Here is a 10998-nt window from a genome sequence, read left to right as displayed (position 1 = left end):
GGCTGAGGGGCGCAGGGCTTCAGAAACCCCGAGTCGTCACCTCCATCTAGGTCTGGCTAGGTAGGGGGCTCTGTGCGTCGTTCCAGCCTCACTGGACGCGAGGCTGCACCGCTCTCGGTGGCGCACCGGGCCCAAGGGCCATCCATCCCCTCCGACCCCCAGGTCCCTCTCCTTCCCAGCGACCAGGACGCAGGGCTGGGCCGGCGGCCGCAGGGAGCGCGCAGAGGGCGGCGGGAGCGCGCGCGGGCCTCGGGGCGGGGCCAGCGGGCGAGGTCCGGCTCGCCGCAGTGCCGCCGTGCGCCAGGCGGCCCCGCCGCGGCGGAGGGATACGGCGCGCCGTCTATATATAGGCGGCAGGGCGCAGGCTCGCGCCCCGGACAGTGGTGCTGGGTGGCTCGTGGACGCGGCGCCGTTACTCGCAGTCGGGCGGCGCAGGCGGCAGCGGCGGCACGGCGCAGAGCGCACACGGCGCCTTAGCAGCGGCGGCGGCAGCAGCAGCGGCGGCAGCAGCGCCGGAGGCACCCCTTGCCGTCACAGCCCCTGCGCGGGTGCAGCCAGCCTCGCTCCCTCGGATCGTCCTCCCTCCGCTCGCACCATGGTAGGTCGAGAGTGGTCAGTGGCCGGCGTACCAGCTGTTGCTGCTGCTGCTGTCCGGGATCTAACCTCGATTTTTTTGTTTGTTCTATTTTTTTCTCCCCCCTCTGTCCCTCCTTCTTGGTTTTGGGTTCTTTGCTCCCATGCCCTTCCCCGTCCTTCTTTCCCGGGTGTTGCGCAGCATGTGCGGGGAAGAACGAGGCATTTCGGATTTGCATCTTGGTCCTCACGGCCAGGGATCTTCATTTAGATGGGGTTCCCCCCGCCCTTTTCCCGCCCCTGGACGCTGGACTTGGCGGCGAGCTGTCCGCGGGCAGTGGCTGCGGACGCAGCTGCACCAGGGCCTTCCGCATCCTCCCTCCCCTCCCAGCCACCAGCCCCGCACCCACTACATCCAGCGCACCGCACCCAGTCTTGCCTGCAACCTTGTGCCTCGGCTCGGGTCCGGGAGACGGGGGAGGGGTGGGGAATCGGGCGGGGCCGGACGCCCCCCCAACTCTGCGCTGCCCTCCTTGCCGCACCCCACCCTGGCCGCGTCCCTGGCCCCGGAGAATGAATGGGCCGGGGCGAGCTGGTGGCGCACCTTGGTCCGGCCGCGGGGTTTTGGGGGGCGGGGGGCGCTTGTGTTGGGGCGTCCTCCCTCTGCGGCTGTCCCCTCCTTCCTGCCGGGGGGCGCGGCGCGGGCGTGGGCTGGGAAGGAAGGAGCCGGCGCAGGGTGGGGTGGGGGCAGGAAGGCGCGGGGTGGGGGGCGGAGAGGGCGGAAGCGGCGGGCCGGCCGGCCGCCCTTGCACACCCGGGCGGGGCCTGCGGGGCGGTGGCCGGACCTCGCGCCTGCCCCTCCGGGCGCCCCTGCGGGCCCGCACCCCCCCACATCTCGCCCGCGCGCTGCTGCGGCGGCCGAGCTTGCGGGAGCCGCGCCCGCTCCCCGGGCCCCTTCCCGCGGGAGGCTCTGGGCTCACGCTAATTGGGACGGGCGGGGGAGGAGGGAGCTGGCGCGCGGCTCGTTTCCATTAGAGACGCAAAGTTTCAGCTCCAGGAGGCGGGCGGGCGGGCGGGTGAGCTCGCTGCCTGGGGAGCAGATGCGGGTGGGAAGTGGGGGGCGGCCTTGGCCACGGCCTGGGAGTGGGAGCTGGGAACGGGGGTCGCCAGCCCCGCCTGCCCTTGGGTAGCCTCTGGGCAGCCAGATGCGGCTGTGCGCCTCGCTGGGCGCGCGCCCCTCGGCCCGGCTTCCTCCCTGGGCAGGCAGGGCTGACATCACCCGCACCTTCCTCTGGGAGTGGCGGGTTGGGGAGGTGGTCACGTGTGTTCCTCCTCCAAGGCTGGCCCCGACCCTGGATGCTCAGGGTGGCCCCGAGGATGGCCGGGTCTGGTGGCCAGGTGGGACTGTGCCCCTCCCCGGAAGGTGACAGCCCTGGCTGAGGTGTGGTGGTGCTTCCTGTTGTACGAGACAGGCAGGCGTTGCCCTGGCATTACATAAACCAGCGCATCGTCTTCGTGTGATGGAAAGAGAATTCACCTCTCAGTGACTGGGATGGCAGGGAAGACCTGCTTGTGATTTGTTTGAAAAAAAAAAAAGTCATTCTCTCCGCTCCCTCCCCCATGTCGACAGGGGAACTGTGAAAGTTTCCATTTAAGAGAATAAAGCTCCCCCATCAGCCGTCTCCAGGCCAGACTTTGTGACCGGCTTCATTAGGGATCCTTCAGTAAAAAATGCAAAGACATATTAGCTGTGCTGGAGAGCTGCATTCGCCTGGCTGCAGGCGCAGGTTGAGCTGGGGCAGAGACCAATAAAGGCAATTGAGAATTACCTGCGCGGCCATTACCACCTTGAGGAAAGAACGTTTATTACCAGCAGGTCTTAGGTCATTGTTGAGGCAGGGTAAACACCCGCGCATGTTTAATAGTTACTTCACTTGGACCAGAAGAAAGAAGACTGGTCTCGTAATTACCTCGTCGTTTTGTGTATGCTTGATTTTTGCAGTTTTGTAACACCACGGTTGAAAGGGCGGTTCCATTCTTCTCTTGGTTTCTGAATCATAGGATAATTTGTCCAGGGGCATTAGCCATTGCAAACAGTAGGCTCTCAACAAATAACTGCCTATTTGAAACGATTGGAAAGCATGTAATGAAGTTGGTAGGGTAACCCATTTCTGTATTTTTTTTCCTCCCATTTAATTACTTATCATAAAATGGATGTGAAAGTCTTTTAATCCATCCCAATGCCATTATGTAACAACTCTGCCAGTTTGGAGATTTGGGAGGCCCGAAGCAATGCGCAAGGTGCTCTAGAAGCCTGCCTTGGACAGGATCCGGAGCTGGCTGCAGCCGCCGCACTGCCCTGGGTCTTGGATGGAAGCGGCGAGTGCGGCGTCCCTAGCGCGGTAGGTGGCGCTCTGCCCCCGAGCCTCCGCTGCAGCCTGCGTGCTGGAGCCCTCGGAGTGTGTTCCAAGCCCCTGGATCAAGAAAAGGGCACATGTTGTCACTTCCTTTAAAATAGCATAAAGTTATTTCCTTTATCGTGGTAGCTTTCATTTCATGACATGGTTTTAAGACTTTTTATATAATTTTGAAAGATTACACATTGAAAATAAATGCTTCCATTTACTGGAATGATACTGGATGATACTGGTTGCAACCAAAGCGTCATGGATTTAACTAGGACCTTTTTCTTTTCTTTGTGTAGGCTGATCAGCTGACCGAAGAGCAGATTGCTGGTAAGTTGGCATCTCTGGGCAGTGGCCAAGAAGGCCCAAACAGGGCACAGGACTCCTATCCCCACTGCAGTCTTTACAAGGATTTGTAAGGATTTATTCAGATGGAAACTGTAGATGTGTTTCAATCCGAACCACTCCTTGACAATAAAGCAGAGCCAAGGGTAAGGGCCAGGAGCCGGGGCCTCCCTTCCCGCTCCTTGCACTCCATGGTGGCTGTGAATGCATCACTTACTGAGAGCCTTACATGTCAGGAGATGGCATGAGCAACTCAGAGCTGCGACACGCCGGTCCTTGGGTCACCCACTGTGACAGCTCCAGTTCACTGTCTTAAATGGGAGCAAGTGATGCTGAGGGCCAGTGTCCCCGTGACTCCTGAGAAGGGAGTTGGATTGCTTCAGCTCTTTTCACAGTAGCTGGAAGACTTTGAGATGGCTTCATTTTAGGAAGCCACGAATGCTCTTGTGCTCTGCTGACAGTGTGGTGTGGAGAGAATGCGCGTCCAGCAGCTTTGTGAAGTTGCTAGGAAACGGGGGTTCTGAGGGCTGCAGAGGTTTGCCAGTAAGGGGAGCCCAGGCGACACGTCAGCCAGCCTGCTTGTGTGTGAACGTAGCCTGGAGAGCTCTGAGGAGACTGGAGTTTTCCGGATCCAGTTTCTAGGAGTGACCTTTGCTTCACAGTGGCCCAGTCCGCAGGACACCCGTGGTGTCTTGTTTGCAGCAGATGGAGACCCTGGGCAGGGCGGCTCACGCATGCGCGGCAGCTGGCTGAGTGGCAGCGTCTGTTCTGAAGGGTCAACTTGTTCTTCTCCACAGAGTTCAAGGAAGCTTTCTCCCTATTCGACAAAGATGGTGATGGCACCATCACCACGAAGGAACTCGGCACTGTCATGAGGTCACTGGGTCAGAACCCAACAGAAGCGGAGTTGCAGGACATGATCAACGAGGTGGACGCAGATGGTAATGAGCGCCCGTGACGTGTTGTTCCAGTTCCAACGTGCGCAGATGGCCTTTCAGGTCTCAGGGCGGCAGAGAGGTGTAGACTGTCCCCGTGGGGGTCTCCCGACTGAGACCCGCGGGCCCTGCCTTGCACCCTGCTCGTTGTCTAAATGCTTCCTGGATCGGACCCTTCCGTTTTTCTTTCCCTGTCTGCTGTGACCCCGCAGCTCAGCTCTCTTGTCACCTTGCCCAGGAGAGTGTGCACTGAGTCCCGTGGGGGAAGTCAGAGTCCCTAGCCAGCAGAGCCTGCTTTTGAAAAGCTCATTGTCTCTCAGAACTCTCCCGGGAGCAGTGGGGGAAGCGGACTCTGAGCGCCGCGGGAGCTGTGGGTGTTTGCTGAAGGCGGTCATGCGCACAGCCAGGTGCGTGACGACCACAGGGAATGGATGTGCAGGACCCAAGACAAGTGGAGGCTGTGTCAGCTGCTGAGGCGGAAGGAGCCAGCTGTCAGCCCATGGGTCAGTCCTGTGGCCTCCACCTCGGGGGACAGCAACCCTTTTATTTCTCATTCTCACCAGTAAATGGTTACCAGGCTTTCCCACCCCAGTGTGTATTTTTGCAAATAATATGTGCATTAATGCACTCTATAAAGCATAATAGATGTCCTTTCAAATGAGCTGAAAATAACCAGTGTGGGTCTCACCTTGACCTTCTAGATGAATGTGGCGTTGGAAGATAGAGTAGTGCAGTGGCCCTGGGCTGGGGGAGTGGTCGGGCTTATGGCGAAGCCTGCAGTCCATCGCGGTTCCTCCTGAACATGGTTATCAGCCTTCTGTAGAGTTTTGGAGGAAAGTTGTCCCTAGTACTCTGTGGTTGGACTTCCAGGATGGTGAGCCCCTGTAGGAGCAGGGCTGAGTTCACCGTGCTCTTCTGGGTGAACCCTGGGGAATGGTGCCAGGGCTCAGGAGATGGGTGTTTGGCCTTCAGATGCCTCGGAAGCAGGAGGGGACAGTGGCGCTGGGCTGCAGGCTGTAGGTTCCCAGTTTGCCGTAAGGAAATCCAGTGCCTGATCGCCTGTTTGCTGTGTGATTGAGAGACACAGATAGCACTGTGGTGTCTCAGACACCCAGAAAAAGTAGAAGTGACTGTTCTTACAGGTTCTGGTGGAAGTGAGTAATTGAGATGACATTTTTTCCCCCCTGATTTTATCTTCTTGGCTGTTCATCTGGGTTCAGGGGTGTTCATCTGTCTCTTGGAGTTGCCGTTGAAGATGTTGGTCATAAAGACAGATCCCTAAGTGCTCATGATCTAAGCTGTGAACACTTCTGGGCTTGTCATTTAGTGGGAAGTGGTCTGAATTAGGGGGACAAAGTGAACTGGTGACTTTGCCATCATGATGTGGCAGAGATAGGCCCTGGAGAAGACTTGAGGCTTCCTCATGTCTGGCAGAGAAAAATAAATGTTCCTTCTTGTATTCCTGCTACCCTCCCCATCATCTGGTATGTTCCTAGTTTGGGGTGACCTCCCGGGAGAGTAGACACTCGATCTGCAGTCAGCTCTTGAACTGCCCCGCCCAGGCCGCTGGTCGTGGTACCCAGGCTATGCAGTTTACTTCGCAGCTTTCACCACGCCCCGGGGTGCTTGTGACAGAGACACTAACAAGATGGTTTGGTCCAGCAAGTGCCTGATTGTTCTCTGCAGTGATCTTGTTCTGACAGCACAGCAGCCCGAGGCCGGGAATGCTTGTCTTATGTTGAGTTTTCTTTTTTTTTTTTCCACTTGAGGTAATGGCACCATTGACTTCCCAGAGTTTTTGACTATGATGGCAAGGAAAATGAAAGATACCGACAGCGAGGAGGAGATCCGCGAAGCATTCCGAGTCTTTGACAAGGTAACCGTACTTGTGTGTTGTGCGGGGTACAAAGTGTGGCACTTGGGGCTGTCAGGTTGCATAAGCTATGGCATCTCTGGGTAGAGCGTGGCACCTTGAACCTCTGACTTCTCAGCCAGTGTGACTTGATAGTGAAGGAGAGGTTGGATTGGCAGCCTTGAGTTTGTGCTAGCTCTGCCCCGGGTCTTGCGTGAGCTGACTGCATACATACGGTAGTAGGTGGGGGTGGGAGCCGCAGCTTGTGAGTAGGCAGTCCCTTGTCACGGGGCCTAGAGTCGGAGACGACCTGGCCTCTACCACCTGCTAAAGCCCCATCAGTAACAGGCGCCGAATGTTCACAGGATGGAAACGGTTATATCAGCGCGGCAGAGCTGCGTCACGTCATGACCAACTTAGGGGAAAAGCTAACAGATGAAGAAGTAGATGAAATGATCAGAGAAGCAGATATCGACGGAGACGGACAGGTCAACTATGAAGGTAAGGCGACCAGTGTCCGTGGTGTTGAGTGGTCGTGGCCGGCAGCACCTGCAGGCGCGGGAGCTGCCCTGCTGGCCGCCACCAGGAGGAGAGGTGGCTGTGTCCCTTGAGGCTGCTTTGGGAGATAACCGCAAGCTGTGATTGTTTGTCTTTTCAGAATTCGTACAGATGATGACTGCAAAATGAAGACCTCCTTTCAACTCCTTTTTCCCCCCCTCTAGAAGAAATCAAATTGAATCTTTTACTTACCTCTTGCAAAAAAAAAAAAAAAGAAAGAAAAAAGTTCATTTATTCATTCTGTTTCTATATAGCAAAACTGAATGTCAAAAGTACCTTCTGTCCACACACAACACACAAATCTGCATGTATTGGTTGGTGGTCCTGTCCCTAAAAGATCAAGCCACACATCCGTTTTACACTATACATACTTGTACTACCTTAAGGTTAAGGAAGCCCTCGGGGACTCCTTCAGGTTCCATTTGCTGATGATCCATAACACACCGTGTGGGCTGGCCAGTTCGTCCTGCATGAGCCTGATGATGAGCACAGTCAGGCGTTTGTATTAAACCCCCCGCCCCAAGAAAAGGAAAAAAAAAACCCAAAATATAAAAATTCAAAGCTTAGATGGGTTCTAGTTCAATTTGTTAGGCTAAATTGTCACAGCTGGTTCAGTGCAAACAAATGCGTTGAAAATTGGTCAGCCGCAGGACGATGTGCCGTGATGTGGGTGGAGAAGAAGCTGGGGAGAAGCAGGCCCACTGGCTGGATGGTAGTCCTGTAGATCTGTGTGCTTCGACCCAGGGTGACAGTGACACAGCCCGGTGGCATGATGTGTGTAGGTTGGTTTAGCGTGTCTGCCTTGTGTATAGAGTGGCACCGGGTGTCAGGCTGCTGTCAATTGTTGATGCTAATTTTTAATAAGAAACCTTTTCCAAGGGAGCACCTCTGAGGACTCTTAAAAACCTTCTGAAGCATGACTTGGAGCCAGTAGAGTAGGCTGTGGCTGTGGACTCCGGCACACCATCAACATTGCTGTTCAAGAAGCTACAATTTACATCCATTCCAAGTTGTAAATGCTAGTCTTTTTTTTTTTTTTCCAATAAAAAGACCATTAACTTAAAGTGGTGTTAAATGCTTTGTAAAGCTGTAATCTAAATGGGGACAAGGCCAGCGTCCATCTAACAAGTGCCCCCAGCCTAGCTCTGGGCCCCCTCCCCCTCCCCAGGCCTGGACGCCATCTGCTGAGCTGAAAACCATCCCTAAAAACAGCTGTTTGCAGTGGCTTCCTCGTGCTCATGGACATCGGAGTCCAGTTGTACTTTCGTGGAGAGGAACAGGAAGGGGAAAAGCAAATCTGGTGACTTCCTGGTCTGTGGAGCTGGGGGACAAACCACTTTATCTCAAGCGTGAATCCTGGGGGTTCTAGGCTGACCTGTTTGACGAACTGGAGGTTCTCTGGGCTGGAGTGATGGGTGTCCCTGACTCGGTCATTAGCTGTGTGCAACAAGCAGTAGTGCACTTTCCCAGGCCAGTCTTAAGGTCTAAGACGCCACCAGCGACTTTGGACGAGCATACTTAACCTTAGGCTCCTTTAAAACCTCTTCCTTTCTGCTTCTCATCCCCTCCAAGCCGCCTCACACGGAACTACTGCGAGCCTGTGGCTTGGAACTTGCTCCAGCCCAGAATGAATTTTGTGTCTAATTATAAACCTGCAGCCCAGATTTATACACAAGCTGGTACTTGTCTTTGGGATCGGTCTGTGGAAAAAGCCCCTTGAAAATCGGTGGTGTGCTGAGCGCCTTGTTGACGAAGGCTGGCTGTGTGTTGTTGTAGGTGTCAACTGGCTGTGATTCCTTAGCCAGGACCTGGGGGTCACAGGTCTGTTGTGGGGTGGTTTGAATCTGCTGGGGATGAGCAGCAGGCTGCTAGTGTGGCATCAAGAAGCTCTTGGCGTCCATGTGGGTGCCATTTAGGGCTGATTCTGGAGCCGCCTGGGGCTCCTCCTCCTCTCCTACTCCCTGTCTCTCTGGCGTTTTGTAGCTGGTTAGATTTTTCTGCTGGAGGGATGGGTCAGAGCTATGGAGAGGCCCTGGATCTGAGCTTGGGCCTGGGGTAGTGGCTGGAGGAGAGGTTGACACCCCAATTGGGTGGGCTTCCTCAGTTTGTTGAACCTGCCAGGGATACCCAGAGCACCCTGGAAAGACGGTGTGTTGAGGGCTTCCAGCTTGGGTGATTTTTTACCAGGGGTCACGTAACTTGTTGTCAGTGACCCCCACTTTGTCTTTTCAAAAGGAGGGCAGGAAGTGATTTGACTCACTTTAACCCCCTTAGCCTTCTGTTCTGTTCACTCAGTCTTTCTAGAAGCTGGATGAATTCTTTCAACCGTCTGCAGCCTAGCCTTTTGGAACAGGGTTCTTGCAGGAACCCCACCCCAAGCTGCTGCCACATTGGCCTCTGCCAGCCAGCCCTGAGTGGGTTCGGTGGTGGCAGTCTGCAAAGGAGATACAGCTGGGTGTCGAGTCAGGACCCCACAACATTGGTTCACAGCTGCCTGTAAACTCTTGCCCCAACTTTGAACCATCCTATAAATATATACATAGATTTATACATAGGAAGCATCTAGTTCTAACTGGCATCCTGCTTTAGCCTGAGACTTGCCGAGTCCTTGGCAAACCCTTTTTGCTAGTTGTGATGTCTGTCTCTTTGGGGTAGGTGTTAGGCCAAAGGATCTCAAGTCTTCACATGGGGTTTTGAGGTAGACCATTTATTGGCCAGAGCAGGCTTTTGTTTTGTTTTGTTTTTTTCTCTGATTTTCTGACAACTTTTTTGCACACTTAAGTTGGTGTCTTTCAGCAACTTCAAACACATTGAAAAATGAGCTGTTGTACATATTTTTATATTCTCTTTATAAATGCATGTGTGACCGTACTTGTAACCAATGTTGAAATGAACGGCCATCTGCGAGGCCTACGCCTCTTGTCACTTCAGAGGAATAACCCATGATTAGCCCTTCCGCATCCTGGGAACTTTTTCCGGAACAAGGAATGTCAATTTGGTCAAGTCTATACTCTTCCTTCAATCATTTTAAGCGTTTTGGATTATTTATTGTAAATCCTAAATACATCTATCCTTTTCGGCAGTGACTTAGATTTCCACTGACGTGTCTTAAACCTACCCCTTCAGCTGGCAGTAACACTTGTTCTTTTTAAGACTCCCTCTGAGCTGTCCCAAAGGAGACAGAAACCCTTTGCCGTTTGCATCCTCTTCGGAGTAGGAAGATAGTGCCGTGGGTGGCGGGGGTGTGCTCTCTCCAAATCCAGACGGTGTTGGTCCTTAAACACGTGTGTGCGGCGAAGATGGTGGTCCCCACGGCACCTTGGGAAGGCAATGTAACCCGAATGTTTCTCTGTAAATCTCGCGATGAACTGTTTGGAGATTTTAACTGCCTCTCTGATGGGGGACCAACTCTATGGGAAATGTAAATAAGTTTTATTTATAAACCTGGCACTGTATTCAATAAACATTTCTGCAGCCTTTCATCTCTAACTGTGACCCGTGTAGGTTTTTAGCTTGCAGAACTCTCCATCATTCGTGCCTTCTGAACAGGACGTACGTCCGGTGGCTGCTGCCCGGACCTTGCGCCGCAGTGGCTGGGAAACAAAAAATGGCACAGACACATCCACTACAGCTCGATGGGAGCTTAAGCTAGGTTTTTTTTTTTTTGTTTTTTTTTTTGTTTTTTTTTGTCACTTGCTGATTCACTTTCTCAGTGCTGGCAACAGCCATACTTGGGCCAAGTCGAAGGTAGGAGCCTGGGACCCAACATGGGTCTCCCATGTGGGTGGCAGGGATTTAAGTCTTTGAGCTATCGCCTGCTGCCTTTGTGCAACAGCACAAAGCTGGGATTGGAAGCAGAGGTGGACAGGACTCAAGCTCAAACCTCTGAGAAGAGGAGGTGGGCATACCAAGAGGCCAACTGCCTGGCCCATAAATTGATGCACTTCGGTGGTTAAAAGCTGACATTTCAACCCTTCTCTTAGACCATGAGTTTATCCTTGCTTGCTTTTTGCAAAATATTTAATACCATTTATTTTTATTGGAAAGGCAGTTACAGAGAGGAGAAAGGTAGAGACCTTCCATCTGCTGGTTGACTTCCCAAATGGCCAGAGCTGAGCCAACCCAAAGCCAGGAATGCTGCTGGGGCACCCTGCACTGCTTTCCCAGGCCATCGAGAGTTGGCTCAGAAGTGGAGCAGACAGGGATTCAAACCAACACCTAAATGGAATGCTATTGCTGCAGGTACCAGCCCCCTATGCAGAAAATCTGTGTTAGGAAAGATTGATTCCCCCCTCACCTCAGTGTTGATTCGAGTCTGGGGATTGTAGAA

The 10998-nt window shown here is 53.9% G+C and overlaps 1 protein-coding gene across 3 annotated transcripts; it reads left to right on the top strand.

The window, feature by feature from the left end:
• The first annotated feature begins 401 nt into the window (after nt 1–401).
• Nucleotides 402–10157, top strand: CALM1 (calmodulin 1). 3 transcript variants are annotated; one of them, XM_040975167.1, is made up of 6 exons: nt 402–598; nt 3278–3308; nt 4121–4264; nt 6028–6134; nt 6476–6611; nt 6769–10157. In XM_040975167.1, exons 1-6 carry the CDS (start codon nt 596–598, stop codon nt 6795–6797), a joined length of 450 nt encoding a protein of 149 aa, XP_040831101.1. In that variant the 5' UTR covers nt 402–595; the 3' UTR covers nt 6798–10157. The 3 variants fall into 3 exon arrangements, with proteins under 3 accessions (XP_040831101.1, XP_040831100.1, XP_040831102.1); XM_040975166.1 differs by lacking the exon at nt 402–598 and adding an exon at nt 1136–1279; XM_040975168.1 differs by lacking the exon at nt 402–598 and adding an exon at nt 1768–1800.
• Nucleotides 10158–10998: the final 841 nt, after the last annotated feature.

The sequence above is a fragment of the Ochotona curzoniae genome, unplaced genomic scaffold, assembly GCF_017591425.1.
Source record: "Ochotona curzoniae isolate NIBS_2020 unplaced genomic scaffold, NIBS_Ocur_1.0 contig_2688, whole genome shotgun sequence".
NCBI lineage: Eukaryota > Metazoa > Chordata > Mammalia > Lagomorpha > Ochotonidae > Ochotona > Ochotona curzoniae.
This window is presented reverse-complemented; position numbering and strand designations above follow the sequence as displayed.

Excerpts from the sequence above, each read along its gene's own strand:
- CALM1 (XM_040975166.1), top strand. The coding sequence starts at position 1,151 with ATGGGCCGGGGCGAGCTGGTGGCGCACCTTGGTCCGGCCGCGGGGTTT. Across the intron at positions 3,309-4,120 it reads GACCGAAGAGCAGATTGCTG|AGTTCAAGGAAGCTTTCTCC; the intron begins GTAAGTTGGCAT and ends TCTTCTCCACAG. Across the intron at positions 6,135-6,475 it reads CATTCCGAGTCTTTGACAAG|GATGGAAACGGTTATATCAG; the intron begins GTAACCGTACTT and ends GAATGTTCACAG.